Consider the following 27,041-nt stretch of genomic DNA (forward strand, 5'->3'; position numbering starts at 1 on the left):
TGACATTGGAGTTCTGCTACCAAAGACATCTAAATAGCCGGTCAAAAAAAAAAAAAAAAAAAAAACAAACCCACAGAAGTTTATTTGAGAACAAGAGTGAAAGCTTTTGCACATCTGACAAGGTAGACTTGTTTTACAGGAGATGCCGTCCATATTCATCTCTACCAATATTATCACAAATGAAACATACTGTTTCTTACAAAGATATAGGCAAAAGTCAAGAACTATGACTAATTAGAGTCAAAGGAAAGGGTAGGCCCCAAATCTTATCCCTTAGACCAATTCATAACATAGGATTTAAATTAAACCATTCAGTGTTCTCATGTAGTGGTTCTCAACTTGGCTTCTTATCAGAATCCCAAGAACTTTTCTAAAGAAAATCCCAATAACTAGGCTATGCCCCAGTCTCTGGGGGTGGAATCCAAGCATGAGTATTTTAAAGCTGCTCAGGTGATTAATGTGCAACCAAGGTAGATCACCACAGCACTACAGGCAGGTAACAATTAAGTTCCTTGCCCCATCAAGCCCTCCAACAAAAGGGAGTGCTGCTGGCAACAATGGCTCTCACTGATGCTCTCTTTTCACTTCACTTAAGAACTTCATTAAGTTATCACTTTTGGTATAATTTTGAGACTCTCCATATGCCAACCATGGTGATTTTTAGCAATAGTTAATCAGGTGAATACCAGCAAAGAGAGAAAATAAAGAAAAGGAAATTTCCATAAGGCATGACATGAATAAACAAAATAAGTGAAAAAAACAATCTCGGGTTTAAAAGTAAAGCATGAGAATTTGAAGCCCGTGAAATTTTATTTATACAAAAGAATAAAAATAGGCATTTTAAAAGAATTGATTTAAACCTATGTTTTTCCATTTTTCCTGTGCCTTGAACATGAATCTACTTCCAACTCAGATTTAAGATAGGTAATTACTAAATAAACACTCTTTACCTCCCCTTGCAAAAACAGAGTGCCAAGTTTCCCATTTTACTTATGATAAACCACATTATTTTCAGTTATGAATACTGGCAACTGCATGAAAGAGATGATCAGATATGTCAGCAGGAAGGTATGAGCCGTACAAAGGCATTACACAAAGACCCCAAAGAAAATAAGATGACAAAAACAAGAGAAAAATAAGAAAACATAAAACAATATAAGAAAATGCCAGATATTTACAGCCTCCATCTGAAATGTGATTTGTGTTCTACTTTCAGCATAAAATAAAACCAGAGAACATTTCTTGATGGGTATCACAGATGAAGCTGGTGCCAGCCATTTTGGGGGGAGACATTCATTCTAAGAAGGGAGAAATGCACAGTTAGCAACTTGCTGGAATTATAACCATGTCTTGATCTTCCTGCAGTTGTGTTACTAAAAACGACATGAAGTAAATGATCCAATGTCTTACAGAAATGACTTGTTTGTCACCACATTTAAAACAAACTACTCAAAGTCACAGGCACTGGGTCTAGGAGAGCAGAGATGGATGGCCACGAACTCAGGTGAAGGATGTTTATCTTTGTGAGGTCAGAGAAGGGAAGCAGGGTTCTACAGCCTGGAAGCTTCTGCGCTAATGTGTCTTCTAATAGTCCTAAAGAAAGAAAAACAAAAGTTCCAACTTACTCCCGGCAGAATAGCGGTTTGACCCTAAGGGGAAAAAAAAAATCTCATAAACAACTCTGCTAGGGGATTGCTCTGTAGCTAAAGATTGTATTTCAGGCCAGGCGTGGTGGCTCACACCTATAATCCCAGCATTTAGGGAGGCCCAGGTGGGCAGATCACTTGGAGTCAGGAGCTCAAGACCAGCCTGGGTAACAAATTAAGACCCCATCTCTACAAAAAATACAAAAATTAGCCAGGTGTGGTGGCGCATGCCTGTGGTCCCAGCTTAAGCCTGGGAGGCAGAGCTTGTAGTGAGCTGAGATAGCACCACTGCATTCTAGCCTGGGTGACATAATCAGACCCTATCGCAAAAAAAAAAAAAAAAAAAAAAAAATTAAAAATAGATTCTACTCCAAATATTTGAAACATCAATTCTGCTCTTATTAAAGCACCTGAACTCACTAGTTCAAAAAAAAAGCTATTATTAACAATTTATTATTTAATTAAAGGGAATTTTTCATCATTAAAAATGTATGTGATCGTCCAGGCACAGTGGCTCACGCCTGTAATTCCAGAACTTTGGGAGGCCAAGGCAGGCGAGTCACAAGGTCAGGAGTTTGAGACCAGCCTGACCAACATGGTGAAACCCCATCTCTACTAAAAATACAAAAATTAGCCAGGCATGGTGGCACACGCCTGTAATCCCAGCTACTCAGGAGGTTGAGGCAGAAGAATTGCTTGAACCCAGGAGGCGGAGGTTGCAGTGAGCCGAGATTGCATCACTGCACTCCACCCTAGGTGACAGAGTGAGACTCCATTTCAGAAAAAAAAAAAAAAATGCATGTGACCTCTTTCTCTCCTTAAAATACAAAATCCATAGGCTGGGCACATTGGCTCATGCCTATAATCCCAACACTTTGTGAGGCTGGGGTAGGAGGATTGCTTAAGTCCAGGAATTCCTAGACCGAGCATCATGGCAAAACCTCATATCTATAAAAAATACAAAAATTAGCCAGGCAAGGAGGTAATGCCTGTAGTCCCAGTTATTCGGGAGGCCAAGCACAGAAGGTCAAGGCTTCAGAGAGCTGTGATTGTGACAATACTGCACTCCAGCTTAGGCGACAGAGCGAGAAACTGTTTCCCAAATAAATAAATAAATAACACCTAAAAGTTGAAGTATATCCAGATGGACACCCCAGACTTTAAATCAAGAGTTATGACTCCAGGTTAGGAACACTCAAGCTCTGAAGACAAATACATTTGTCTAATCATCTACAAAATTGCCATCCTCTCTGAAGTGGTCTGGCTGATACTTACAGCACGTGGTTTTTTGTTTAACTTCAGATCAATCCTGTGACAGAAAAGATAACAGATATTTCCATTTTAATTTAAAGAAAATGGGTCCCACAATCAGCTACTGCATAGGGCATAAGCTATAACAAAGACTATTTGGTTAAGAAAAATCCACATTCTTCATTAGACTATGTCATATTTAGTTGTTTACCTAGATATTATCAAGCAAGTATTAAAAATTAAGAGCAGACACTTTTGCCCTAAGGCAAACTTAGATGACTCTAAAAAGAAATGTATACAGCAGCTACAAAAGCCATATAATTTTAAAACAATTCCAAAACTACATGTTAAAGAGATTGAATTAAGAGGGCATGCTCTATGTTAATGTGTTAGTTCTGTAACTATCATCACTGAAAATTATTGAGGCACATGGTGATTAACAACAGGAAAGAGACAAGGAGTTTGTATTTCCTGACATGAAACACAAAAAAAATGAATTTCAATTTTTAAATCTTTCCAAAGCAAAATATCAAGATCTTAAGCTATTAATCTCCTTATGAAGCAAAGCCAGAAAATCAATTTAAATATGAATTAAAGGTTATCTATTTTAAAAGAAACTAAAATGCATAAAAGTGAAGTTTACTTAATTTTGCTTAAGTTATTAAATAAAATGTTACCTCCATCACGTTTTTCTGTTTTTAAAAAAAACTTCCCAGCCTAACCTAATATATATACCTACAATTAAACAGATAAACTATGGGTTAGAAAGGTCTCAAAAAGGCATACTGGTGTCTACACACTAAACAACACAGCACAAATACTAATTCAAATCAAACTTACTCAAAGTCATAATCAAACATGCCAGACGGGCTGAGGGGCAGCATTTGAAAGGAAGAAAGCAATAGAAATTAATATACTAATTCAATAAATTAGTTGATTAGCCACCCTAGCAAGAATTGTAGAAACAAAATCAGCTTTAAGAATCTTAAGCAACAAAGTTTCAAACATCAAAACACCAAAAGATTTTGTGGTCAGGAGATTCCCTTCCTTCAATGGATTTCTTAATCAGAAGACTAGACTATGAAAGAAAAAGTTATTTCGTTAGAAAACTACAGACACCTGGAGCCCTTTTATTAGCTGCCAGATTCAGTTAGAACTTTTAAAATATTTAATTGTATTGAAAAATATAATTAGGGCATTAGAAGAAACAGAGAAAGAGGTTTAGTTATATAATGAAAGGCACTTTGAAGACAGTACTAACTCAGCATAATATACTTTCACTAAAATAAAGAAACTACAGAACATTCTAAACTTTAAAAAAGGAAAACATTTTACAACTTTTTACTCAAGTTATATATTCTAAACATGTCCAGGGAACACCATGCTCCTTTCCTACAGCATTCATCCTAGAAGCCCAAAGCTGAATGAATAAACTTCAGTGGTGGAACCTTGTTCCAGAAATGAAGAACAGTATTGCTCTGCCACCTAAGTAGGTGATGGCAGTTAACTGTCTACATCAGGGCTACAATTAAGGCACACAAAAGTGTGCAGCACCCTTCCCCCCTTTTTTTTGAGACAAAGTTTAGCTCTTGTCGCCCAGGCTGCAGTGCAATGGTACAATCTCGGGTCACTGTAACCTCTGCCTCTTGGTTTCAAGAGATTCTCCTACCTCAGCCTCCCTAGTTGCTGGGATTACGGGCTCATGCCACCACACCCAGCTACTTCTTATATTTTTAGTAGAGACAGGGTTTCACCATGTTGGCCAGGCTGGTTTCGAACTCCTGATCCACCCACCTTGGCCTCAGGTGATCCACCCACCTTGGCCTCCCAAAGTGCTGGGATTACAGGCATGAGCCATTGCGCCCAGCCTGCAGCACCCCTATTAAAACAAGAGAAGGCTGCCATCCACAAGCACCCGAGTCTCAGGAATCTGGAGGGAGCAGTACAGAGGAGGAGGCCACTTTGTGCCATCACCGCTAGCAGACCATGGTCTGGGCTGGCCTCCAAAGCAAACATTAACCTGGAGCATGGCACCTGCTCCTTCACTGGCTCCAACACCTTCCAGACTGTAGCAGATGCTAAAACAATATGCAAATGGATACATTTTCCTCCTAGACAATGTTTGCAAGAGTAAAGCTGGAAGAAAGCTTAATGTCAACATCTCTCACGCAATAGTTTCACTTTAGACATTTGGAGTATGAAGTAGGCGTACGAAACCAGGAATTATCAAATATTTCACTTTCAGCCTGACTTGACTTTGTTCACAAATTAAAATAGACTGTATCTAATTCATCAACACATCATAGACTATCTAAAACAAATTTTTATACTAACAGAAACTTGTAAGAGTAGCTATATGTTATTTATTATTATTATTATTGTCATTGAGACAGGGTCTTCCTCTGTCACCCAGGATGAAGTGCAATGGTGTGATCATGGCTCACTGAAGCTTCAAACTCCTGGGCTCAAGCAATCCTCCAGCCTCATCCTCCCATGTAGCTGGGACCACAGGCACATCACCATGCCCAGCTAATTTCTGTATTTTTTGTAGAGAGGGGGGTCTCACCATGTTGCCCAGGTTGGTTTCAAACTCCTAGGCTCAAGTGATCCTTCCACCTCAGCCTCCCAAAGTGCTGAAATTACAGGTATGAGCCACAGAAACCTGGCCACTATATGCTATTATTTCAACTTTTTCTTTAAAGATATCAGGAATGACTTACTGTTCAGCTATCATGTAAAATATAAGAATTCAGAACAATGTCATCATTTATGGATGCTAAAAATTATTTGATAAATTTTTATATTCTAGTGGGGTGTGGTGGTTCATGCCTGTAATCCCAGCACTTTGGGAGGCCAAGGCAGGAAGATCACTCAAGTTTAGGAGTTCAAGACCAGCCTGTGTAACATGGTAAAAACCCCATCTCTACAAAAACAATACAAAAACTAGCCAAGCACAGCAGCACATGCTCGTATTCCCAGCTACTTGGGAGGTTGAGGTAGGAGAATTGTTTGAGCCCGGGAGGTTGAAGCTGCAGTAAGCCTCATGATCTCACCACTGCACTCCAGCCTGGGCAACAGAGCAAGATCTTGTTTCCAAAAAAAAAAGAAAAAATTCATATTCCTGAAGAGGGCAAATTCAAAAGTTATTTCCTTTTGCTTAAGCACCATATTTATTTCCACTTTGCTTTGCTCACCACTAAACAGAGTCTGGCACATAGTTAGTACTCAAACATTTGCTGAAATAATTTATTATTGACTCTTATCTCACTATATGCGGTATGGCACACTGGAGGAGAAACACGTGCCGTACTGGGTACAAACTTAGCAATGTACATAGACACCATCTTCTGTCCCCACCCCAATCTGCCTGCCCCACTGAGGTCTGGTCAGCAGTAGGGGGCTTGGACCAGACACAATTCCTGACTAAAGATGGCATGAGTCTAAGAACCTTAAATGGCCACTCATGTACCATTCAGGCACACTGAATCTGGCTTCCCTAGAAAGGAAGAAAACCAGCTTCACTCTCCTTTCTTGGGGCAGATGAGTGCCTGAGGTCAAGGGAGATCAGCCAGATATTAAATCAGAGGGAAGACAAAAGGACAGCAATAAAAAGCAGGATTCTGCTTTCCAAACAGAAAACACTATTTGTGAAGCAGTGACTAATATCAAAGATCTTTACAACACCACTATTCTTCCGGAAGGAGATAGCTCCTGCAGCAAGGAAAGGATAGGAAGTAGTACTGTTCCTACTAAATGTGCTAGAAACCTGCAAGAAGAAAGTGAAGTTTAGCACTTCTTTAACTCCTTTTTATCAGTCATCAGGTAATGATGTCATTAATGAAAATGACCTGAAATAAACAGCTATCTAGAGAGTCTATTCATCAGTAATGGAAAAAGCCCCAGAAATTCTGAAAGACTTTCCTCTCTCCTCTAGACACTATGAAATAAGAAAATAATCATTACTTTAAAATGACACTAGGCCAGGCACACTGGCTCACACCTATAATCCCAGTACTTTGGAAGGCCGAGGCAGGCAGATCACCTGAGATCAGGAGTTCATGCCAACACAGTGAAACCTGTCTCTACTAAAAATACAAAACTTAGCCAGGCACAGTGGTGCATCCCTGTAATCCCAGCTACTCGGGAGGCTGAGGCAGAAGAATCATCTGAACCCAGGAGGCAGAGGTTGCAGGGGGCTGAGATCGTGCCACTACACTCTGCCCTGGGTGGCAGAGCGAGACTTTGTCTCAAAATAAATAAATAAATAAATAAAATGACACTGGAATAAATTTAACAGAAGCAATGCAGAGTATGACATTTAATTATCTTGACAATTAAATAAAATTTTAAGAGTATGTTTCTTTTCTATTTGTGATAAGCTAGCACCAGTCTTATTACAGTTGGTCAAATAACCTTACAGCCTTTCAAAAATATATAAAGAGGAATATGCAATTTTTGCTATTTCTTAGTATAGTTATGTGATTAGAATGGTGACTTCTGGTTTGCAGAAAAATGTTAAGCAGCAGTCCTTACTCACTATTTGAAGGAATACTATTTCTGCAGTCTAAAAAACACTTATTACCATCAACAAGAAAAACTCTTAAAACAATTGAAGATCCGGAAAAATTAGATGTTTAAGAAAGGAGCATAAAAAAAGAAAAAAAAAAAGAATTGAAGATCCAGCTGATGCCAACCAAGGAGGTTCAAATCAGGCAGAGTTAACTCTACGTTATCCCCAGGCACTGCCAAGTTTAACACACTGGGTGCATGAAGGAATACGCTACAGATTTGTAAAGCAAATCCAGAAGCACACTGGAGGACAGGGAATGCCACCCATTCCCTGTATGCCCCCTTTCACCTGCTCTGCACGCAGTCTTCCAGGAGAGAAGGAAAGAATGCACAGTTTCTGGAATGAGGAATCTTGTTCTTGCTTCAAAACTTCTAGGAAGCATGGAAACAGGTATGTATAGGGTCTCCATGTATCCCAGAAGGTTTAAGGCCAGCAAAATTCCTTAATTTAGAAACTGTACATTATCCTCTTTGGGACAAGCTGCATAATTTCCAATTATCTGAGTTAACAAGCCCCCGTATTATCATACAAACCCCAGGCAAACTGAATGCTGACATCCCCTCTGGGTGATACCTGGCCTCTCTGTCCATTGACATCATTCCTATCTCATATGTACTGCAAAAAAAACCACGGTGCACCAACGTTACACGTTATCTACGAAGACACTCTCATATTTTACAGGCTTTATACTGTTCTTCCATTATCTGAAGTCAGCATGTTGCTGAGAAATACAGAAACAGAAAAATCACAAGCAATAAAAAAACTTGTATTTAAAGAGAAAAAAAAGGCATGTTAAATCAGTTCTCTCCATCCACAAAGAAATAAAAGTAGGGAAAGATCAGGATTAACAGCAGAAGACTTTGTCCCACTTCACAGCTCCCCATTATGTACTAGTGGCATTTTTCAAATACCATTACACAGATCCCATTTCTATTTCTCCTTTTTCGCTTCTAAAAGTATCCCATGTTCACCAAATGACACAAGGTTTTATGGAATAAAACTATCCTGCACTAGAAACAGTGAGAAGGATATCCTGGAGTCTTCCTTGAGGGTTATTCTAATGTCCACCAATTCCTCTCTCTGAGCAAATTAGACTGTTCACTTGGACCAAAGGACTTTCTTATCATCAGCAACAGAAAGGCTCTGCAACAATCCTAAAGCGTTGTTATTCTAGGCAATTCCCTTCACAGTAATGGTCATGGAAGCTGCAGGGGGTGGGATCCCTGCCACTGACCTGTGCCGGTTTTTATTCTTCCGCTTTTTATGGCTGCTGTGGTGACTCCCTGAGGAAGTAGATGAAGCAGCCTTCTGAGGTTTCACTCCCTGCACAGATCCATCCAGATCCTCAGGGTCTTCCTGGCTAGGCTCGTTTTCCTGATTGTGGAAGTCTGGAGAAGTGTCACTTTCTGTCCCACTTCCTGGCTCCCCTGGAGGAAATAAAACACAAGTTTCCAAACGCATCATCAGTACTCCTCAGGCAATCTGTCCATCAATATGAAGTACTAGTAGGTAGAAAAAAACCATTCCTTATCCTCTAATTGACAGAGAAGATACACACAAAGGATCAGAGTTACCAGAGGTCCAGAAAAACCATGTAATCTGAAACAATGTAACCAAAGGCAACAACTCTTAAGGGCAGCTGGGAGACAGGAACAGACAGCCAGGATAACCTCTCTGCATAAAGATTATTTAACCACAGACTACACTAATGGGATTCATAATTATACAAAAAGCATTACTAAAACATCAGACAGGACTCCAGGGGAGTGAGGGATGATCTTGGAAAAAGTGTCTATAGCTGGCCCTGGTTTCTTCCCCAAACTATATGGGAATCCTTTTTATCCAAACAAACAAACAACAAAAAAAAAAAAAAAAAAAAACAGAGGGAAAAGAAAGCCCACTCCTGAATTACTCTGTTTTCTTTTTCTTGTTGTTGTTTGTTTAACCTTTAAGCTCTGTTGGATTTGAACCTGATGTGTCTTTTTTTTTTTTTTTTTGAGATAGGGTCTTACTCTGTCACCTAGGCTAGAGTGCAGTGGCAGAATCTCCGCTCACAGCAGCTTGACTTCCTGGGCTCAGGTAATCCTTCCACCTCAGCCTCCCAAGCTGGGGCTGCAGGTGCCCATCAGCATAAGCCTGGCTAATTTTTGTACTTTTTGTATAGATGGGGTTTCACCATGTTGCCCAGGCTGGTCGTGAACTCCTGGGCTCAAGAGATCTACCTTCTTTAGCCTTCCAAACTGCTGGGATTACAGGCATGAGCCACCACACCCAGCCTGATAAGTTTTATTTATTTATTTATTTATTTATTTATTTATTTATTTAGGGACAAAGTCTCACTCTGTCACACAGGCTAGAGTGCACTGGTATGAACTGGTGTGATCATAGCTCATTGTAGCCTCAAACTCCTGGGTTCAAATGATCCTCCCATCTCAGCCTCCCCAGTAGCTGGAACTATAGGCATCTGCCACCAAACTTGGATAATTTTTTTTTTTAAGATGGGGTCTTACTATGTTGCTCAGGCTGGTCTCAAACTCCTGGGCTCAAGCAATCCTCCTGCTTCGGCTTCCCAAACTGCTGAGATTACAGGCATGAGCCATGCACTCAGCCAAGAATATTTTTAAAACACAGTAATAATCTTCAGCTGACACAAATTCTCAATTTTAAGTCATCACTGTAGATACATTAAATAAATAAAAGCAAGTGCAGTAACAACTTGTATAAACATATATTTTTTTAAGACCATAGATCAGGCACAGTATCTCATGCCTATAATCCCAGTGCTCTGGGAGGCTGAGGCAAGAGGATGGCTTGAGTCCAGGTGTTCAATAACTGCTTGGACAACACAGCCAGACCCCCATCTCTACAAAAATTAAAAATTAGCCAGTGGTGTCACATGCCTGTAGTCACAGCTGTTCAGGAGGCTGAGGTGGGAGGATCACTTCAACCCAGGAGTTTGAGGCTGCAGTGAGCTATGATCTCACCACCACACTGAACTCTAGCCTTGGCAACAGAGGCTCTGCCTCTTAAATAATAAACAAAAAACAAACAAACAAAACGTTGAACACAGTGGCTCATGTCTGTAATCCCAGCATTTTGGGAGGCTGAAGTGGGCAGATCACCTGAGGTCAGGAGTTCAAGACCAGCCTGGACAAGAAGGCAAAACCCCATCTCTACTAAAAATACAAAAATTGGCTGGGTGTGGTGGCTCACGCCACCTTTAATCCTAGCACTCTGGGAGGCTGAGGCGGGCGGATCACCTGAGATTGGGAGTTCGAGACCAGCCTGACCAACATAGAGAAACCCTGTCTCTACTAAAAATATAAAAAATTAGCTAGGCGTAGTAGCGCATGCCTGTAATTCCTGCTACTTGGGAGGTTGAGGCAGGAGAATTGCTTGAACCTGGGAGGTGGAGGTTGTGGTGAGCCGAGATCACACCACTGCACTCCAGCCTGGACAATAAGAGCAAAACTCCGTCTCAAAAAAAGAAAAACACAAAAACTAACCGAGCATGGTGGCAGGCACCTGTAGTCCCAGCTACTTGGGAAGCTGAGGCAGGGAGAATTGCTTGAACCTGGGAAGTAGAGACTGCATGAGCCAAGACTGTCTCACTGCATTCTAGCCTGGGCAACAGAGCAAGACTCTGTCTCAAGAAAAAAAAAATACACACACACACACACACACACACACACACACACACACGTACGTACGTAGTTACGGTTTGGCTCTGTGTCCTCACCTAAATTTCATCTCGAATTGTAATCCCCACATGTTGAGGGAGAGATCTGGTAGGAGGTGACTAGATCACGGGGGTGGTTTTCCCCATGTTATTCCTGTGATTTTTGTGAGGGAGTTCTCACAAGAGCTGACAGTTTTAAAAGTGTTTGGAAGTTCCTCCTCCACGAAAGTTCTCTCTTCTGCTGCCTTGTGAAGAAGGTGCTTGCTTCCCCTTCACCTTCCGCCATGATTCTAAGTTTCCTGAGTCCTCCCTAGCCATGTAGAACTGTGAGTCAATTAAACCTCTTTTCTTCATAAACTACCCAGTCTCAGATTATTTCTTTATAGCAGTGTGAAAGTAGACTAATACAGTTATATGTGTACTTGCTTTATATATATACTTGTTCTTCCTGAAAGGAATTTAAACCCCTTTTTTTTTTTGAGATGGAGTTTCGCTCTTGTTGCCCAGGCTGGAGTGCAATGGTGCAATCTTGGCTCACCGCAACTTCCGCCTCCTGGGTTCAAGTGATTCTCCTGCCTCAGCCTCCCAAGTAGCTGGGATCACAGGCAGGTGCCACCCATAATTTTATATTTTTAGTAGAGACAGGGTTTCTCCATGTTGGTCAGGCTGGTCTCGAACTCCCAACCTCAGGTGATCCACCTGAATCAGCCTCCCAAAGTGCTGGTATGAGAGGTGTGAGCCACCGCACCCGGCTAAACTCTTAATAGATAAAGATGAGTAAGGAAAGACTTTCACTTTATTCAAATGTTGAAGGATTCTAAATATATACATTATCTGGCTGGGCACAGTGGCTCATGCCTGTAATCCCAGCACTCTGGAAGGCCGAGGTGGGTAGATCACCTGAGGTCAGGAGTTCAAGACCAGCCTGGCTAACATGGTGAAATCCCGCCTCTACTAAATATACAAAAAATTAGCCAGCCGTGGTGGCAGGCACCTGTAATCCCAGCTACTCAGGAGGCTGAGGCTGGAGAATCACTTGAACCCAGGAGGCAGAGGTTGCAAAAAGAAATACACACACACACACACACACACACACACACATAATCTGTTTCTAAAACTTGTCAAAAAAGGTCAGATCATGTGGTTAGCAGAACCAGGGACCAGTTTTCTTCTTCACGTAATCTTGGCTCACTGCAAACTCCACCTCCCAGGTTCAAACAATTCCCCTGCCTCAGCCTCCAGAGCAGCTGGGATTACAGGTACATGCCACCACACCCAGCTCATTTTTGTATTTTTAGTAGAGATGGGGTTTTGCCATGTTTGCCAGGCTGGTGTCTAACTCCCACTTCAGGTGATCCACCTGCCTCGGCCTCCCAAAGTTCTGGGATTACAGGCATGAACCACCACACCTGGCTCAGTTTTCTTCTGTCTATGGTTTTTATATTATAATCTGCTGGGAAGAGATTTTAAATTGAGTAGCATATGGGTATAAGAAATAAAGGAAAGAGACAATCCCAAAAAAGCAGAAGAGATAAATAGCCAAATCTCAGAAATTATGAAACCCATTTTTGAACTTTTATTTTATTCTATTTTATTTTTTGAGACAGAGTTTCACTCTTATTACCCAGGCTGGAGCGCAATGGCATGATCTCGGCTCACCGCAACCTTTACCTCCTGGGTTCAAGCAATTCTCCTGCCTCAGCCTCCCGAGTAGCCGGGACTACAGGCGTGCGCCACCATGCCCAGCTAATTTTTGTATTTTTAGTAGAGACGGGGTTTCACCATGTTGACCAGGATGGTCTTGATCTCTTGACCTCGTGATCCACCTGCCTTGGCCTCCCAAAGTGCTGGAATTATAGGCGTGAGCCACTGCGCCTGGCCTTGAACCTATTTTTGAACACATTTTAGGCAAGTAACAGAAAAGGAAACTCTAGAGCATGTTTGTCCCACCCAAGGCCCATGGGCCTCATGCAGCCCAAGACAGCTTTGAATGCAGCCCAGCACAAATGTGTACACTTTCTTAAAACATTATGAGATTTTTTTTTTTTAGCTCATCAGCTATAGTTAGTGTTAGTACATTTTATTTATTTATTTATTGGTTGATTGACTGATTGATTGATTGATTTTTTGAGACGGAGTTTAGCTCCTGGTGCCCAGGCTGGAGTGCAATGGCATGATTTCTGCTCACCGCAACCTCCACCTCCAGGGTTCAAGGGATTCTCCTGACTCAGCCTCCAGAGTAGCTGGGATTACAGGCGCCCGCCACCACACCCAGCTAATTTTTTGTATTTTTAGTAGAAATGGGGTTTCACCATGTTGGCCAGGCTGGTCTCGAACTCCCAATCTCAGGGGATCTGCCAGCCTCCACCTCCCAAAGTACTGGGATTACTGGGATTACAGGCATGAGTCGCGGTGCCTGGCCAGTGTTAGTGTATTTTACGTGTGGCCCTAGACAACTCTTCTTCCAATGTGGCCCAGAGAAGCCAAAGACTGGACATCCCTGCCTAGAGCTATGAAGCTATTACAGAAAAAATATACTGACAGACAATCTTGCCCTTCTGATGTTCAAGAAAACTGATTTCACATTAAAAAACAACACACTACACAAATCTGCAGTAATCAACACTGTGTGGTAATGGCATAAGGATAAATATATAAATCAAGGGACTAGAATTCTGAGTCCCAGGATGAATGAACCCTTATATTTACAGTCAACTGATTTTCAACAAAGATGACAAGACAATTCAATGAAGAAAGAAGTCTTTTCAACAAATGGTGCTGGAACAACTAGATATTCACGTGCAAAAGAATGAAGCTGTACCACCGTCTCACACTATACACAAAAATTAACTCAAAATGGATCACAGACATAAATTGTAAGAGCTAAAATTAAAAATCTTTGATGCCAGGCCGGGTGCGGTGGCTCACGCCTGTAATCCTAGCACTTTGGGAGGCCAAGGTGAGACGATCATGAGGTCAGGAGTTTGAGACCAGCCTGGCCAACATAGTGAAACTCCATCTCTACTAAAAATACAAAAATTAGCCAGGCATGGTGGTGTGCGCCTATAGTCCCAGCTACTTGGGTGGCTGAGACAGGAGAATCACTTGAACCCAGGAGGCGGAGGTTGTGGTGAGCCGAGATCGTACCACTGCATTCCAGCCTGGGCAACAGAGCGAGACTTTGTCTCAAAAAAAAACCTTAGATACCACCGGGTTAGGCAATAGTTTCTCAGATATGACCACAAAAACAAATGTAACAAAAGAAAAAATACATAAGGAGAACTATAATTTTTATTTTTTTGAGACAGGGTCTTACTGTCACCCAGTCTAGAATGCAGGCACAATCACTGCAGCCTTGACCTAGTGGGTTCAACTGATCCTTCTGCCTCAGCCTCCTGAGTCATTGGGACTACAGCGTGTGTGCCACCACTTCCAGCTAATTTTGTTTTGTTTTGTTTTGTTTTGTTTTTGGTAGAGATAGGCTCTCACTATGTTCCCTAGTCTGGTCTTGAACTCCTGGGCTCAAGAGATCCTCTCACCTCGGCCTCCCAAAGTTCTGAGGTATGAGCCACCTCACCAGCCTTTTTAGGTTTTTGTTTTGTTTTGTTTTGTTCTGACAAGGTCTCACTCTATCGCTCAGGCTACAGTGTCATGGCTCACTACAGCCTTGAACTCCTGGGCTCAAGCAGTCCTCCCACCTCAGCCTCCTGAGTAGCTGATACTATTGGCTTCTCATAGTTCTGGGATTACAGGTATGAGCCAGCCACTGTGCTCAGCCAAAAATATTCAGTACGTAAGCGTTTGTCTCAGTCAAGCTTCTGAAAGCAGTAACTTTGATTTTTTTCCTGACAAGTACCTAAGTACAGCTATTCTTGCAGGTAGATAGGTAAACAGCCATATACTGAATGATCAGCTAAGCCAAGGTGGGATTACAGGCTCTTGGGAAAACTAAGTCAGGGCCGGGCCCAGTGGCTCACGCCTGTAATCCCAGCAATTTGGGAGGTGAAGCAGGTGGGTCACCTGACGTCAGGAGTTCAAGACCAGCCTGGCCAATGTGGTGAGACCCCATCGCTACTAATAATTCAAAAATTAGCCAGTGTGGTGGCGCACACCTGTAATCCTAGCTACTTGGGAAGCTGAGGCAAGAGAATTGCTTGAACCCAGGAGGAGAAGGTTGCAATGAGCTAAGATTGAGCCATTGCACTCCAGCCTGGGTGACAAGAACAAAACTCCGTCTCCAAAAAAGAAAACTAAGTCAAAGTAAGTCAGATATCATTCCATCTCAACTCATAGGAGTGAGGCCCAGGGTGTTCCTTAACCAGTTTTATTCCTCTACAAAAAATATGATATATCTCTACATTCTAGAAGTGGCATTAATTAAAAAGAAGTAACATTTAGTAGACAGTCATAGTAAAAGAAAAATCAAAAGGACTTGGTATAGCTGACGAGGCTGGCAGAAAGGAGTCAAAGACATGTGCAGAGTTATGAATGAGGGAAAAGTGAAGTACCATCACGAAAAATCTGTGAAGACAAATTCTGAAGGAAATAGAACAATTCTGTTTTAAATAAAATGTCTGGGCTGGGCGTGGTGGCTCACACCTGTAATCCCAGCACTTGGGAGGCCAAGGTGGGTGGATCACCTGAGGTCAGGAGTTCGAGGCCAGTCTGGCCAACATGGTGAAACCCCGTCTCTACTAAAAATATAAAAATTAGCTGGGCATGGTGGCATGTGCCTGTAATCCCAGCTACTCAGGAGGCTGAAACAAGAGAATCGCTTGAACCCGGGATGCAGACGTTGCGGTGAGTCGAGATCACCCCATTGCACTTTAGCCTGGGCAACAAGACTGAAACTCTGTCTCAAAAAAAAAAAATGTTCAAATGTTCAAGTGGGTATGAGTGGAAATGTCTAGAAGGAAATGCAGGCTTAAGGCTGGGCATGGTGGCTCACGCCCATAATCTCAGCACTTTGGGAGGCTGAGGCGGGTGGGTCACCTGAGGTCAGGAGATGGAGACCGGCCTGGCCAACACAGTGAAACTCCATCTCTACTAAAAATACAAAAATCAGCTGGGCATGGTGGTGTGCACCTGTAGTCCCAGCTACTTGGGAGGCTGAAGCAGAATTGCCTGAACCCAGGAGGTGGAGTTTGCAGTGATCTGAGATCACACCACTGCACTTCAGCTTGGACAACAGAGCGAGACTCCACCTCAAAAAAAAAAAAAAAAAAAAAAAGGAAATGCAGGATTAAAGCCAGGAAAAAGGCTGAGAGCCACAAATTTAGAAATCTGTACATAGAGATAATGACTAAGTACTTCTAATTTCCAAACTACTAAAATCTCTTTTCCTCATATCATCGCACCAATGCAAACAAAAGAACTAGATCCAACAACAAGATATACCATCTGAAAAGAAGTACACAGTAATACCGAGAACAGGTTGTATTTCAAGGTGATGAAATACACAGAGAACATCCAATACAGCTACATTGAGTCTGACTCAGAAAGATAAATGCACAAATCTATAATCCATCACTGGAAATCAGACTGTATGGCTTACATGCAAAAAATGTTAAGATAGAATTAATTTACAAAATAAGTGGTACTGTCTCTCCATTTTCCATTTTATATTTAAGAATAGACAGGTACATCCTATTTACAGGATGACCATTTCTTTTTTTTTTTTTTTTTTTGACATGGTCTCACTTTGTCACCCAGGCTAGTGACATGATCATGGCTCACTGCAGCCTCAACTTCCGGGGCTAAAGTGATCCTCTCATCTCAGCTTCTCTAATAGCTGGGACTACAGGCACATGCCACCAAGCCTGGTTAATTTCTTAATTTTTTGTAGAGACAGGGTCTTCAAGGCCAGGCACGGTGGCTCACGCCTGTAATCTCAGCACTTTGGGAGGCCAATGCGGGTGGATCACGAGGTCAAGAGATCGAGACCATCTTGGTCAACGTGGTGAAACCCTGTCTCTACTAAAAATACAAAAATTAGCTGGGAACGGTGGTGCACGCCTGTAGTCCCAGCTACTCGGGAGGCTGAGGCAGGAGAATTGCTTGAACCCAGGAGGCGGAGGTTGCGGTGAGCCGAGATCGAGCCATTGCACTCCAGCCTGGGTAACAAGAGCGAAACTCTGTCTCAAAAAAAAAGAGACAGGGTCTTGCTTTGTCGCCTAGGCTGGTCTTGAACTTCTGGGCTCAAGCGATCCTCCCACCTCTGCATTTCAAAGTGTTGGGATTACAGGTGTGAGCCACTGCATCGGGCCAAGATGAGCATTTTCTAAGAATTATTAAACTGGGTACATGGGTACTTGAGGATTTTTAAGATATATTTGAAATTTTCCATAAAAGTTATTGTTTTAATTTTAATTCCCTAAGAAGTTATAAGATTTATCAGGAATGAAAATATAGCTTTGTGTCTTTGAGATGCAAAAGCCAATCTTCATGTGACAGAAGAGGCAAGAAGGGCTGTGTAATTTCTTCCTCAAAAGGAAAAAATATGATTGGTCACACATGGTGGCTCACACCTGTAATTCCAACACTTAGGGAGGCTTAAGTGCGAGGATTATTTAATGCCAGGAATTCTAGACTAGCTTGGGCAACATAGTGAGACTTTGTCTCTTTAAAATATTTAAAAATTAGCCAGGTGTGGTGGCAGATGCCTGTGGTCCTAGCTACCTAGGAGGCTGAGGCAGGAGGATTGCTTGAGCCTAGGAGTTTGAGGCTGCAGTGAGCTATGATCATGTCACTGTACTCCAGAGCTTGGGCTACAGAGTAAGATCTTGTCTGAAGTGGGGAAGTGGAGAAAACATGATTAAGGATACCCTAAAAGTTTAATAACTTCTAGGAAGAAGAGGGAAGAGCATAAGAAATGCAGTCCTCAGATACACAACCGGATCAATTAAATATAAGGGCTATGGTAACTTAAAAATAAACTGATGAGAAACATAAAAACATAAACTTACTCTTTTCAATGAGCGGGTCCTGAACTCCTGCCAATGCACTTACTGCCTAAAAGAAAAGCCACCAGTTATTAGAAAAGTGACCACAGACCTCAGAAGAGCATTCCCAGAGGAAAGGAAAGAGAAAACTCACATTCCCCAACAACAGCCCACAGAAAGATTCCCCCACCACCACCACTTACAGCTGCTGAGGTAACTGAGGATTTACTGAAGAGCCGCTCAGCTTCCTTAAACTTCCGGTTCCTTCGATCATTTTTGCTATTGGAGTTTCTAAAACACACAAAAGAAACTCATTATGAGCACCAAGCTATGTCTATGCCTCAAGCTGGGGATGCCCCAGGACTCAAGTTCCATACAGGAAGCCTCCATATCACTTAGAATGATCCAAACAACCTTTATGCTGAACACAGAAAACAATGTTTTCCAATATATGGTATATGCCTCACTGTGGGACATGAGATTTAGTTGCTTTACATTTCATTTTATGTATGTATGTATGTACAACAAAGTCTTGCTCTCGCATGTTCATTTTATGTATGTATGTATGTATGTATGTATGTATGTATGATAAAGTCTTGCTCTGTCGTCCAGGCTGGAGTACAATGGCGTAATCTCGGCTCACTGTAATCTCTGCATCCCAGGTTCAAGTGATTCTCCTGCCTCAGCCTCTCAAGTAGCTGGGATTACAGGTGCCTGCCACCATGCCCTGTCACCCAGGCTGGAGTGCAGTGGCACAATCTCGGCTCACTGCAACCTCCGCCATCATGCCCGGTTAATTTTTGTATTTTTGGTAGAGACAGGGTTTTGCCACGATAGCCAGGCTGGTCTCGAACTCCTAACCTCAGGTGACCAACTTACCTCAGTCTCCTAAAATGCTAGGATTACAGGCATGAGCCACAATGCCCAGCTTTTTTTTTTTTTTTTTTTTGAGACAGTCTCACCCTGTCACCCAAGCTGGAGTGCAGTGACGAAATCTTGGCTCAATGCAACCTCCACCTCCCAGATTCAAGCAATTCTCCTGCCTCAGCCTCCCAAGTAGCTGGGATTACAGGTGCATGCCACCACATCCAGCTAATTTTTTTTATCTCTAGTACAGACAGGTTTCACCATGTTGGCCAGGCTGGTCTTGAACTGCTGACCTCATAATCCACTCACCTTGGCCTTCTCAAAGTGCTTGGATTACAGGAATGAGCCATTGCGCCTGGCCTTATTATTTTTTTTTTTCTTTTTGAGACAGAGTCTCACTCTGTCTCTCAGTCTGGAGTACAGTGGTGTGATTTCAGGTCACTGCAACCTCCACTTTCTGGGTTCAAGTAATTCTTCTGCCTCAGCCTCTAAAGTAGCTGGACCTATAGGTGCACCCCACCATGCCTGGTTAATTTTTTTTTTCTTTGAGACGAAGTTTCACTCTTGTTGCCCAGGCTGGAGTGCAATAGCGTGATCTTGGCTCACCACAACCTCCACCTCCCAGGTTCAAGCAATTCTCCTGCCTCAGCTTCCTGAGTAGTTGGGATTACAGGCATGCGCCACCACGCCCGGCTAATTTTATATTTTTAGTAGAGACAGGGTTTCTCCATGTTGGTCAGGCTGGTCTCGAACTCTCAATCTCAGGTGATCTGCCCGCCCCGGCCTCCCAAAGTGCTAGGATTAAAGGCGGCGTGAGCCACCACACCCAGCCAATTTTTGTATTTTTAGTAGAGATGGGGTTTTGCCTTCTTGTCCAGGCTGGTCTTGAACTCCTGATCTCTGGTGATCTGCCCGCCTCAGCCTGATATTCTAGGCATGAGCCACTGTGCCTAGCCCATATGTATTTATTTTAATGTTTATTATTTTACAAGTCTAGAACTGATTAGTGATATGAAGTGCCTCTTAAATAAACTTAATTCTCAAATTTAAAGAAAGAACCAGGGTTCCTAAGAGGAATGGCTGATACCAGGTCTGGGACAGAAAATGCACAAGGTAAATATAGGACATCTTTTGGGCCAGAAAGCAATGGAATGCTCAAAGAGTAATAGGGTCATGTCAAAATGACAAACAAACCAGCTTGAGGAGGCTCCCTCTGACCACATTAGGGACAAATGTGGGAGAATGAAAGGAAAAGAAGACAAAAAAAGAAGACTCCTCTTCAAAATGCCAGTAATAAATATATAAACGGAATAATAAAATTAGAGAACCACCATTTTACAACTTCCAGTGTAATAATGGATTCAGATAAGCTTCAACAGTGTATACCTAACAACTGAATACAAATTTAGAGGGAGCAGTATATTCATAACATCTGAAAATGTAACATCCAAAATTGCTTGTTAATCACAATGGGAAAAAATGAACTTTTAGCCGGGTACAGTGGCTCATGCCTGTAATCCCAGCTCTTTGGGAGGCTGAGGCAGGTGGATCCCCTGAGGTCAGGAGTTCGAGACCAGCCTGGCCAACATGGAGAAACCCCATCTCTACTAACAATAAAAAAATTAGCCAGGCATGGTGGCATGCACCTGTAATTCCCAACTACTCAGGGAAAAGAAAAAAGAAAAGAAAAATACCGTGAGGGTAGAACTGATGACTGATTAAAATGTGTAAAAAATGTAATAGAGAGCTGCTGTGTAAGATACTGTCATATGCTGTATTTCATTTAAGCCTCACACAACCACCCTGTGCCATAGACCCACTTTTCCTATTTTACAGATGTGAGCTTTGTCTAAGATTATTCAGTGAGGCAAGGCCTGAGCCAGAGTCCAAGAGTTCAAGTCCAGACCACGCCACCACTTTACTACTGCCTCCAGCAAAGTTGCTAAGAGCATCCAGTCCTGCAAACCAACGTTATTAAAGCACAATAGGAACACTACAGGCTTCCGACACTCACTTTTGATTGGTCAGATACCGATCCCAGCCACGAATAATATTGCCATACATCTGAGTGTCTTCCAGGTAGCTTCCCTCAAAAGCATAGATCTGTCGCTCCAAGTTTGCCAGTGTTTCCTGAGAGATGAAAAACAGGGACATGAATAGTGCCTTGTAAATGCAAACACTTAAGTCTTAACCCAAATGAAATCCTGATATTAGATTTGTAAACGCAAGCTTGCCCACATTACCCTTGTGGAGAGATGGATGATACGGGGATGGGCAGGACGTTTAGGACTAAGCCAGTCTAGACCTTTAGGGATGACGGACCCCTGAATGTATAAAGCATGTTCCCAGAAAAACACACACACACACACGAAATGTTGCGTATACTTCAGAGGGTTCACAGAAATCCGGAGTCAAGAACCCAGGCGAAGGCAGAACTTGGGCGATGTCCACTCCCACGCACAAAAGGTATCGCTACCAGGGGAGGGAAGGGTGAGCAGCCTTTCAGCATCAACCCCCTCCCCTGCTCCCCTCTCGCAGGCTGAGAGAGGCCGCCGGCACTGGACTGCCAGTTGCCATGGAAACCTGGAAGGGCAGCTTCAGGTGAGAGGGGCCTCCCGGGTGCTCAAGCTGAGACTCGAGGGCAGGAAGAGCTTAGCCACCAGGGTGCATGGGATCCTGGGTGCCTGTCACAATTGGGAATTCTCCAGAATATGTTCTTTTTTCCCTTGCCTGTCACCTTCTAGATGCTCCCAAACACATCACATCCCTGTCTATCAAAAACCTCCATTCAACGGATCTACTCCTAGAACCAAAAAGAACACGCTCCCCACCATCCTCTAAAATCCAGACAGGGTGACTGGAACCCCCTCCCAGACCTGCCTCCCTCCCCACCCTACACCCCGCAAAGATCACGGACTCGCCAGCCTCGCCCTTCCTAGCGCCCGAGCCCCGAGCCCTGGCACCATCCTCCCTCCACGCCCCCTCCTGCGGCTGCCGGTGCCCCTCCCCCTCCCGCGCTCCGGGCTCCCGGCTCCCTCCCCGCTCCGATTCGCACAGCCCGGAAGCCGAACTGCCGGCGGGCCGCGGAATGCGCAGCCGGCCTCAGGCCGCCGAGCTCCCGGCCCGCCGCGGCGCGCCCCCGGAGTAACGAACGGCCTGGCGCGGCCAGGCTTGGGGCTTGGAGGCAGGGCAGGAGCGGGGCCCCATGCCGGGCAACCCCGGTCCCAAACCCTCACCGCCAGCTCCTGCTTCCGCTTCACGAGCTCCGCCAGCTCCCGCCGGGTGTCGGGAATCTGCGGCGGCGCCGCCTTGTTGTGCATCGCCATGTTGGGCTGAGGCGGGCGGCGGCAGCGCGAGGCTGGGGGGGGCGGTCCCTGCGCCGCCAGGGGGCGCCCCCCGCACTGCGCCTGCGCACGCGGCGTCCGGAGACGCGCAGCGACGCGCTCCGGCGGGGACTTACGAAGGTCCTGCTCCTAGAGCTCCACAGATGTGGGCTCTGGTCTCGGCCTTTTGCGCCGTTTCTTGCCCCTCGGCTGACCGCCGGCTTTACAGAAGCCACAAATCTACCGTGTCCAAAGCCGAGCTCGTCCTCAGGCCTCCAAGTGCCCTGTGCGCCCCACCTCATTCCACCTCGTATATGACTTTCACTATCCACCGAATTGTCCGCGTCAGAAACCCGGTTATCATCCTCACTCTCCACCCGGAGTAAAACGTGATCCCAGGTCAACCCCTATGGACTCGGTTCCGGAAGAGCTCGCAAGTCCATTTGCTTGCTATCCCGTCTGCCACCTCCCTAGGTCATTCAGACCCTCCCGGTTTGGGGTTACGCTATTCCAACAGTTTCTTTATTTCCACCCTTAGCCCCATTGAATCCACTACCCACAGTGGTGCCGGGATCTTCCAAAAACAAATGTTATCACTCCCCAGTTTAGTCTTTCAGTGCCTTCCCAATTTCCCAATTCCCTTTTGGAGAGACAAGTATGTGTAGTGGTTAAGGGCACAAAACTAGAGCAAGAACTACCTTGTTCAAAATCCTACCTCTACGTCGATAAAGTGTGCCCTTTTGGGCAAGTAACCAAATCTCAACTCCCTCATCTAGAATGAAAGCAGCAGGCGGGGCGTGGTGGCTCACACCTGTAATCCCAGCACTTTGGGAGGCCGAGGCGGGTGGATCACCTGAGGTCAGGAGTTCTAAACCAGCCTTGCCAACATGGTGAAACCCGGTCTCTACTAAAAAATACAAAAAATTAGCCTGGCGTGGCGGCGCATGCCTGTAATCCCAGCTACTCGGGAGCCTGAGGCAGGAGAATTGCTTGAATCTGGGAAGTGGAGGTTGCAGTGAGCTGAGATCGCACCATCACACTCCAGCCTGGGCAACAAGAGTGAAACTCCAAGAGAGAGAGACGTAATAAAATCTACCTAATACAGTTGCTGTGAGGAGTAAATCACCTAATGTGGGTAAGGGGTTTGGCAGATACCAAACTGTGCAAGTACAAGTTTGCTTTTATTGTTAAGTCCAAGGTATACATCGTTTCACTTGGCCCTTGACTTCTCCCACCTCAGCTATCCATCTTTCACTGTTCTGCGATTTCACTATCATAAGCCTAAGTGGGATTTTTTTTTCTTTTGTTTTGTGTCTTGCTTGGAAGTCTTTAGATTTCTATAATCTGTGGGTTGGTATCTTCCACCCGTTTTGGGAACTTGCAGTCATTTTTCTTCAGATGCCTGTCTCATTTTCTCTCTCCTTCTGGAATTCGAACATAAGAAGCCTTTATTTTTAACCTACCGTCTGTATTTTCCAACTTTTTGTCTCTCTGTGCTGCATTCTGAATAACTGGTTTTGTGTGTGGATCTTGTAACCTGCCATCTTGCTTGTTTAACACCCTTACTAATTTTAGGGGGTTTTTGTATACATTCTTTGGGATTTTTTACATAGATAATTTCATCTGCAAATAGGAAGGGTTTTTTTATTATTATTTCTTTCTAAGCTGACTGCTTTTTATTTCTTTATTTTTTCCTTATTGTGCAGACTTCCAGTAAATGTTTTTGTGTACATTCCTTGGGATTTTTTACATAGATAATAATTTCATCTGCAAATAGAGAGTCGTTTTTTTCTTTCTAAGCTGACTGCTTTTTATTTCTTTTTTTTCTTATTGTACAGACTTCTGTTAAATAAAAATAATAACATTAGACATCCTTACCTTGTTCCATTTTGTTTTGGGTTTTTTTTTTTTTTTTTTTTTTTTCTTGAGACTCAAGTCTCGCTCTCTCACCCAGTGGCGTGATCTTGGCTCACTGCAACCTCCCCCTCCCAGGTTCAAGTAATTCTCTGTCTTAGCCGCTCATGTAGCTGGGATTATAGGCGCCGACCACCACACCTGGCTAAATTTTGTATTTTTAGTAGAGATGGGGGTTTCACCATCTTGGCCTGGCTGGTCTTGAACTCCTGACCTGGTAATCCACCCACCTCGGCCTCCCAAAGTGCTGGGATTACAGGTGTGAACCACTGTGCCAGGCCCTTGTTCCCTGTTTTAAGGGGAACACATTCAATCTCTCAGCATAAAGTATGATGTTAGTTGTGGGAGTTTTGTCGATGCTCTTTTTCAAGGTGAAGGAAGTACCTCTATATTCCTAGTGTAAACCATAAAACCAACAAGCAAAAAACCTCTAAACCCATCGCCGGGTGCGGTGGCTGTAGCCTGTAATACCAACCCTTTGGGAGGCCAAGGCGAGTGGATCACCTGAGGTCAGGAGTTCGAGACCAGCCTGGCCAACGTAGTGAAACCTGTCTCAACTAATAATACAAAAATTAGCTGAGCATGACGGTGGGCTCCTGAAATCCCAGCTACTCAGGAGGCTGAGGCAGGAGAATCACTTGAACCCAGGAGGCAGAGGATGCAGTAAGCCAAGATCTCGTCATTCCACTCCAGTCTGGGTGATAAGAACAAAACTCCATCTCCGAAAAAAAAAAAAAAAAACCTCTAAGCCCCTCAGCCAACTGAATGGATCCCTCCTTTTAGCCAAGGACACTCTATAAACTTGAAACACTAATTCAGGCCACAATGGGAGAAAGGTGGTCAGACAAGGCTCATTATACCCTCCTCCCGTTGGAATTCAGGCACAGCTGACCAGCATTAATATTAAAACGGACCATAATGTTACCAGTGGAGGGTGTCCAGGTTCTAGGCCTCTTGAACAAAGAATTGGACTAAACACACAAACAAAGCAAGGAAAGAATGAAGCAACAAAAGCAGAGATTTGTTTAAAACAAAAAGTACACCCCACAGGGTGAGAGCGGGCCCTAGCAAGCACCTCAGGAGCCCGGTTACAGAATTTTCTGGGGTTTAAATACCCTCTAGACCAATTCATTGGTTACTTGGTGTACTCCCTATGTAAATAAAATAGTGGCCCACAATCAATCTGATTGGTTTGGTTTCAGGAGGGAACCAATCAAGGTACTTTCGATTTTTCATCTGCCATGCAGAAAAGGTAGCGTTGCAAAGGGAGTAGCCTCTGATGCTTTTGTTACTTGGGCGTGGAAAGTTGGGGTTTTCCTTTTGATTTAGTTCTAGGAAGTTAGCATAAATTTCCCTTAGGTTTCTTGCCTCCAGACCCTATTCTCCTGCCTCTTTTCCCCTCTGAGAGACATGATTCCCTTAAATCTTTATGGGAGGCAGAAGAACTAATGGTCTTTCTTCTTCTTTTTTTTCGTGATAGAGTCTTGCTCTGTCACCCAGGCAGGCATGCAGTGGCATGATCTTGGCTCACTGCAACCTCTGCCTCCTGGGTTCAAGCAGTTCTCCTGCCTCAGCATCCCGAGTAGCTGAGATTACAGCCACACACCACCACATCTGGCAATTTTTTTTTTTTTTTTTTTTATTAGAGATTGGGTTTCATCATGTTGGCTAGGCTGGTCTCGAACTCCTTACCTCATGATCCACCTGCCTTGGCCTCCCAAAGTGCTGGGATTACAGGCCTGAGCCATCACGCCTGGCCTACAACTCAAATTCTATTTATGAATGTATACTCAACATACTTAAAGTATCAGGACGCCTAATATCCAAAAGATTAGTTTAATGTTAAAAAGCTGACCGGGAGAGGTGGCTCAATCTGGTAATCCCAGCACTTTGGGAGGCGAAGGCAAGTGGATCACCTGAGGTCAGGAATTCGAGATCAGCCTGACCGACCAATGAGGTTTAAACCCCATCTCTACCAAAAATACCAAAAATTAGCCAGGCATGGTGGCAGGCACGTGTAATCCCAGCTACTGAGGAGGCTGAGGCAGGAGAATTGCTTGAACCTGGAGGGGCAGAGGTTGCAGTGAGCTGAGATTGCGCCAGTGCACTCCATCCTGGGCAACAAGGGTGAAACTCTGTCTCAAAAAAAAAAAAAAAAGCTGGTGTGTTCCATCAGTTCCTGGAGGGCCTGACAAAGGTAGCCTAGGAATTCCAGATAAATGAAACAAATGATGACCTGCTAGAAACACATAGGAAACAAAATAACTATTCACAGAACCAAATAAAAGCCTTTCAATAGAAACAAGAAAAAATTGTGGTATATATATATATATATATATACACACACATATATATACACATATATATGCATACACAAGCAAGGCCCAGAGGAAAATAAACAGTAAACAAATGAAAATTAGAAACAAAAACAAATAAACAGGAGACCAACCCTAAATTTTTAATACTCATTCTACGCTGGAGGCCACAGTGTTACCCAGAGCCCCCAAAACTCCACATAGTGAATATCTTATTCCTGATACACAATTCAATGTCCTTAAGTCCACCAATATCACCATATGTACTGTGCAATCAAGAAATTCACTCTAGGCACATGACCAGTAAGTACTCTAGTGCCAGCACTATCCATGCAAAACAGTAAACATAGTGTGAAGCAGTGCAGGCATGTATGTGAAATCTGGCTCCACATTAAATCCAGCTTTATGCTTAACTATTTTAAAAAGAACTGAACCTGGGGCCGGGCGTGGTGGCTCACGCCTGTAATCCCAGCACTTTGGGAGGCCAAGGTGGGTGGATCACGAGGTCAAGATATCAAGACCATCCTGGTCAACA

At 43.6% G+C, this 27,041-nt stretch overlaps 1 protein-coding gene across 4 annotated transcripts; it reads right to left on the reverse strand.

Annotated features, from left to right (window-relative positions):
- Window positions 1–63: 63 nt before the first annotated feature.
- Window positions 64–22,284, reverse strand: MEAF6 (MYST/Esa1 associated factor 6). Of its 4 annotated transcripts, none has more exons than XM_064372154.1 (8): window positions 22,191–22,284; window positions 20,969–21,084; window positions 18,291–18,378; window positions 18,112–18,157; window positions 8,702–8,894; window positions 3,738–3,767; window positions 2,922–2,955; window positions 64–1,593 (listed from the first exon to the last, which is right to left on the reverse strand). In XM_064372154.1, exons 1-8 carry the CDS (start codon window positions 22,278–22,280, stop codon window positions 1,585–1,587), a joined length of 606 nt encoding a protein of 201 aa, XP_064228224.1. In that variant the 5' UTR covers window positions 22,281–22,284; the 3' UTR covers window positions 64–1,584. The 4 variants fall into 4 exon arrangements, 3 of the variants coding, with proteins under 3 accessions (XP_064228224.1, XP_064228225.1, XP_064228226.1); XR_010341164.1 differs by lacking the exon at window positions 3,738–3,767 and adding an exon at window positions 3,575–3,632 and having other exon boundaries at window positions 1,538–1,593; XM_064372155.1 differs by lacking the exon at window positions 3,738–3,767.
- Window positions 22,285–27,041: the final 4,757 nt, after the last annotated feature.

Source organism: Aotus nancymaae, unplaced genomic scaffold (genome assembly GCF_030222135.1).
Source record: "Aotus nancymaae isolate 86718 unplaced genomic scaffold, 86718_ANA_hifiasm-v0.15.2.pri h1tg000007l, whole genome shotgun sequence".
NCBI lineage: Eukaryota > Metazoa > Chordata > Mammalia > Primates > Aotidae > Aotus > Aotus nancymaae.

What these genes read in the sequence shown, in the direction of transcription:
- MEAF6 (XM_064372154.1), bottom strand. Translation starts at nt 22,280, where the DNA reads ATGGCGATGCACAACAAGGCGGCGCCGCCGCAGATTCCCGACACCCGG. An exon ending in AGCGGAAGCAGGAGCTGGCG is followed by an intron (nt 21,085 to 22,190) that starts GTGAGGGTTTGG and finishes TTCATCTCTCAG; the next exon opens with GAAACACTGGCAAACTTGGA. An exon ending in GGACCCGCTCATTGAAAAGA is followed by an intron (nt 8,895 to 18,111) that starts GTAAGTTTATGT and finishes TATTTCCTCCAG; the next exon opens with GGGAGCCAGGAAGTGGGACA.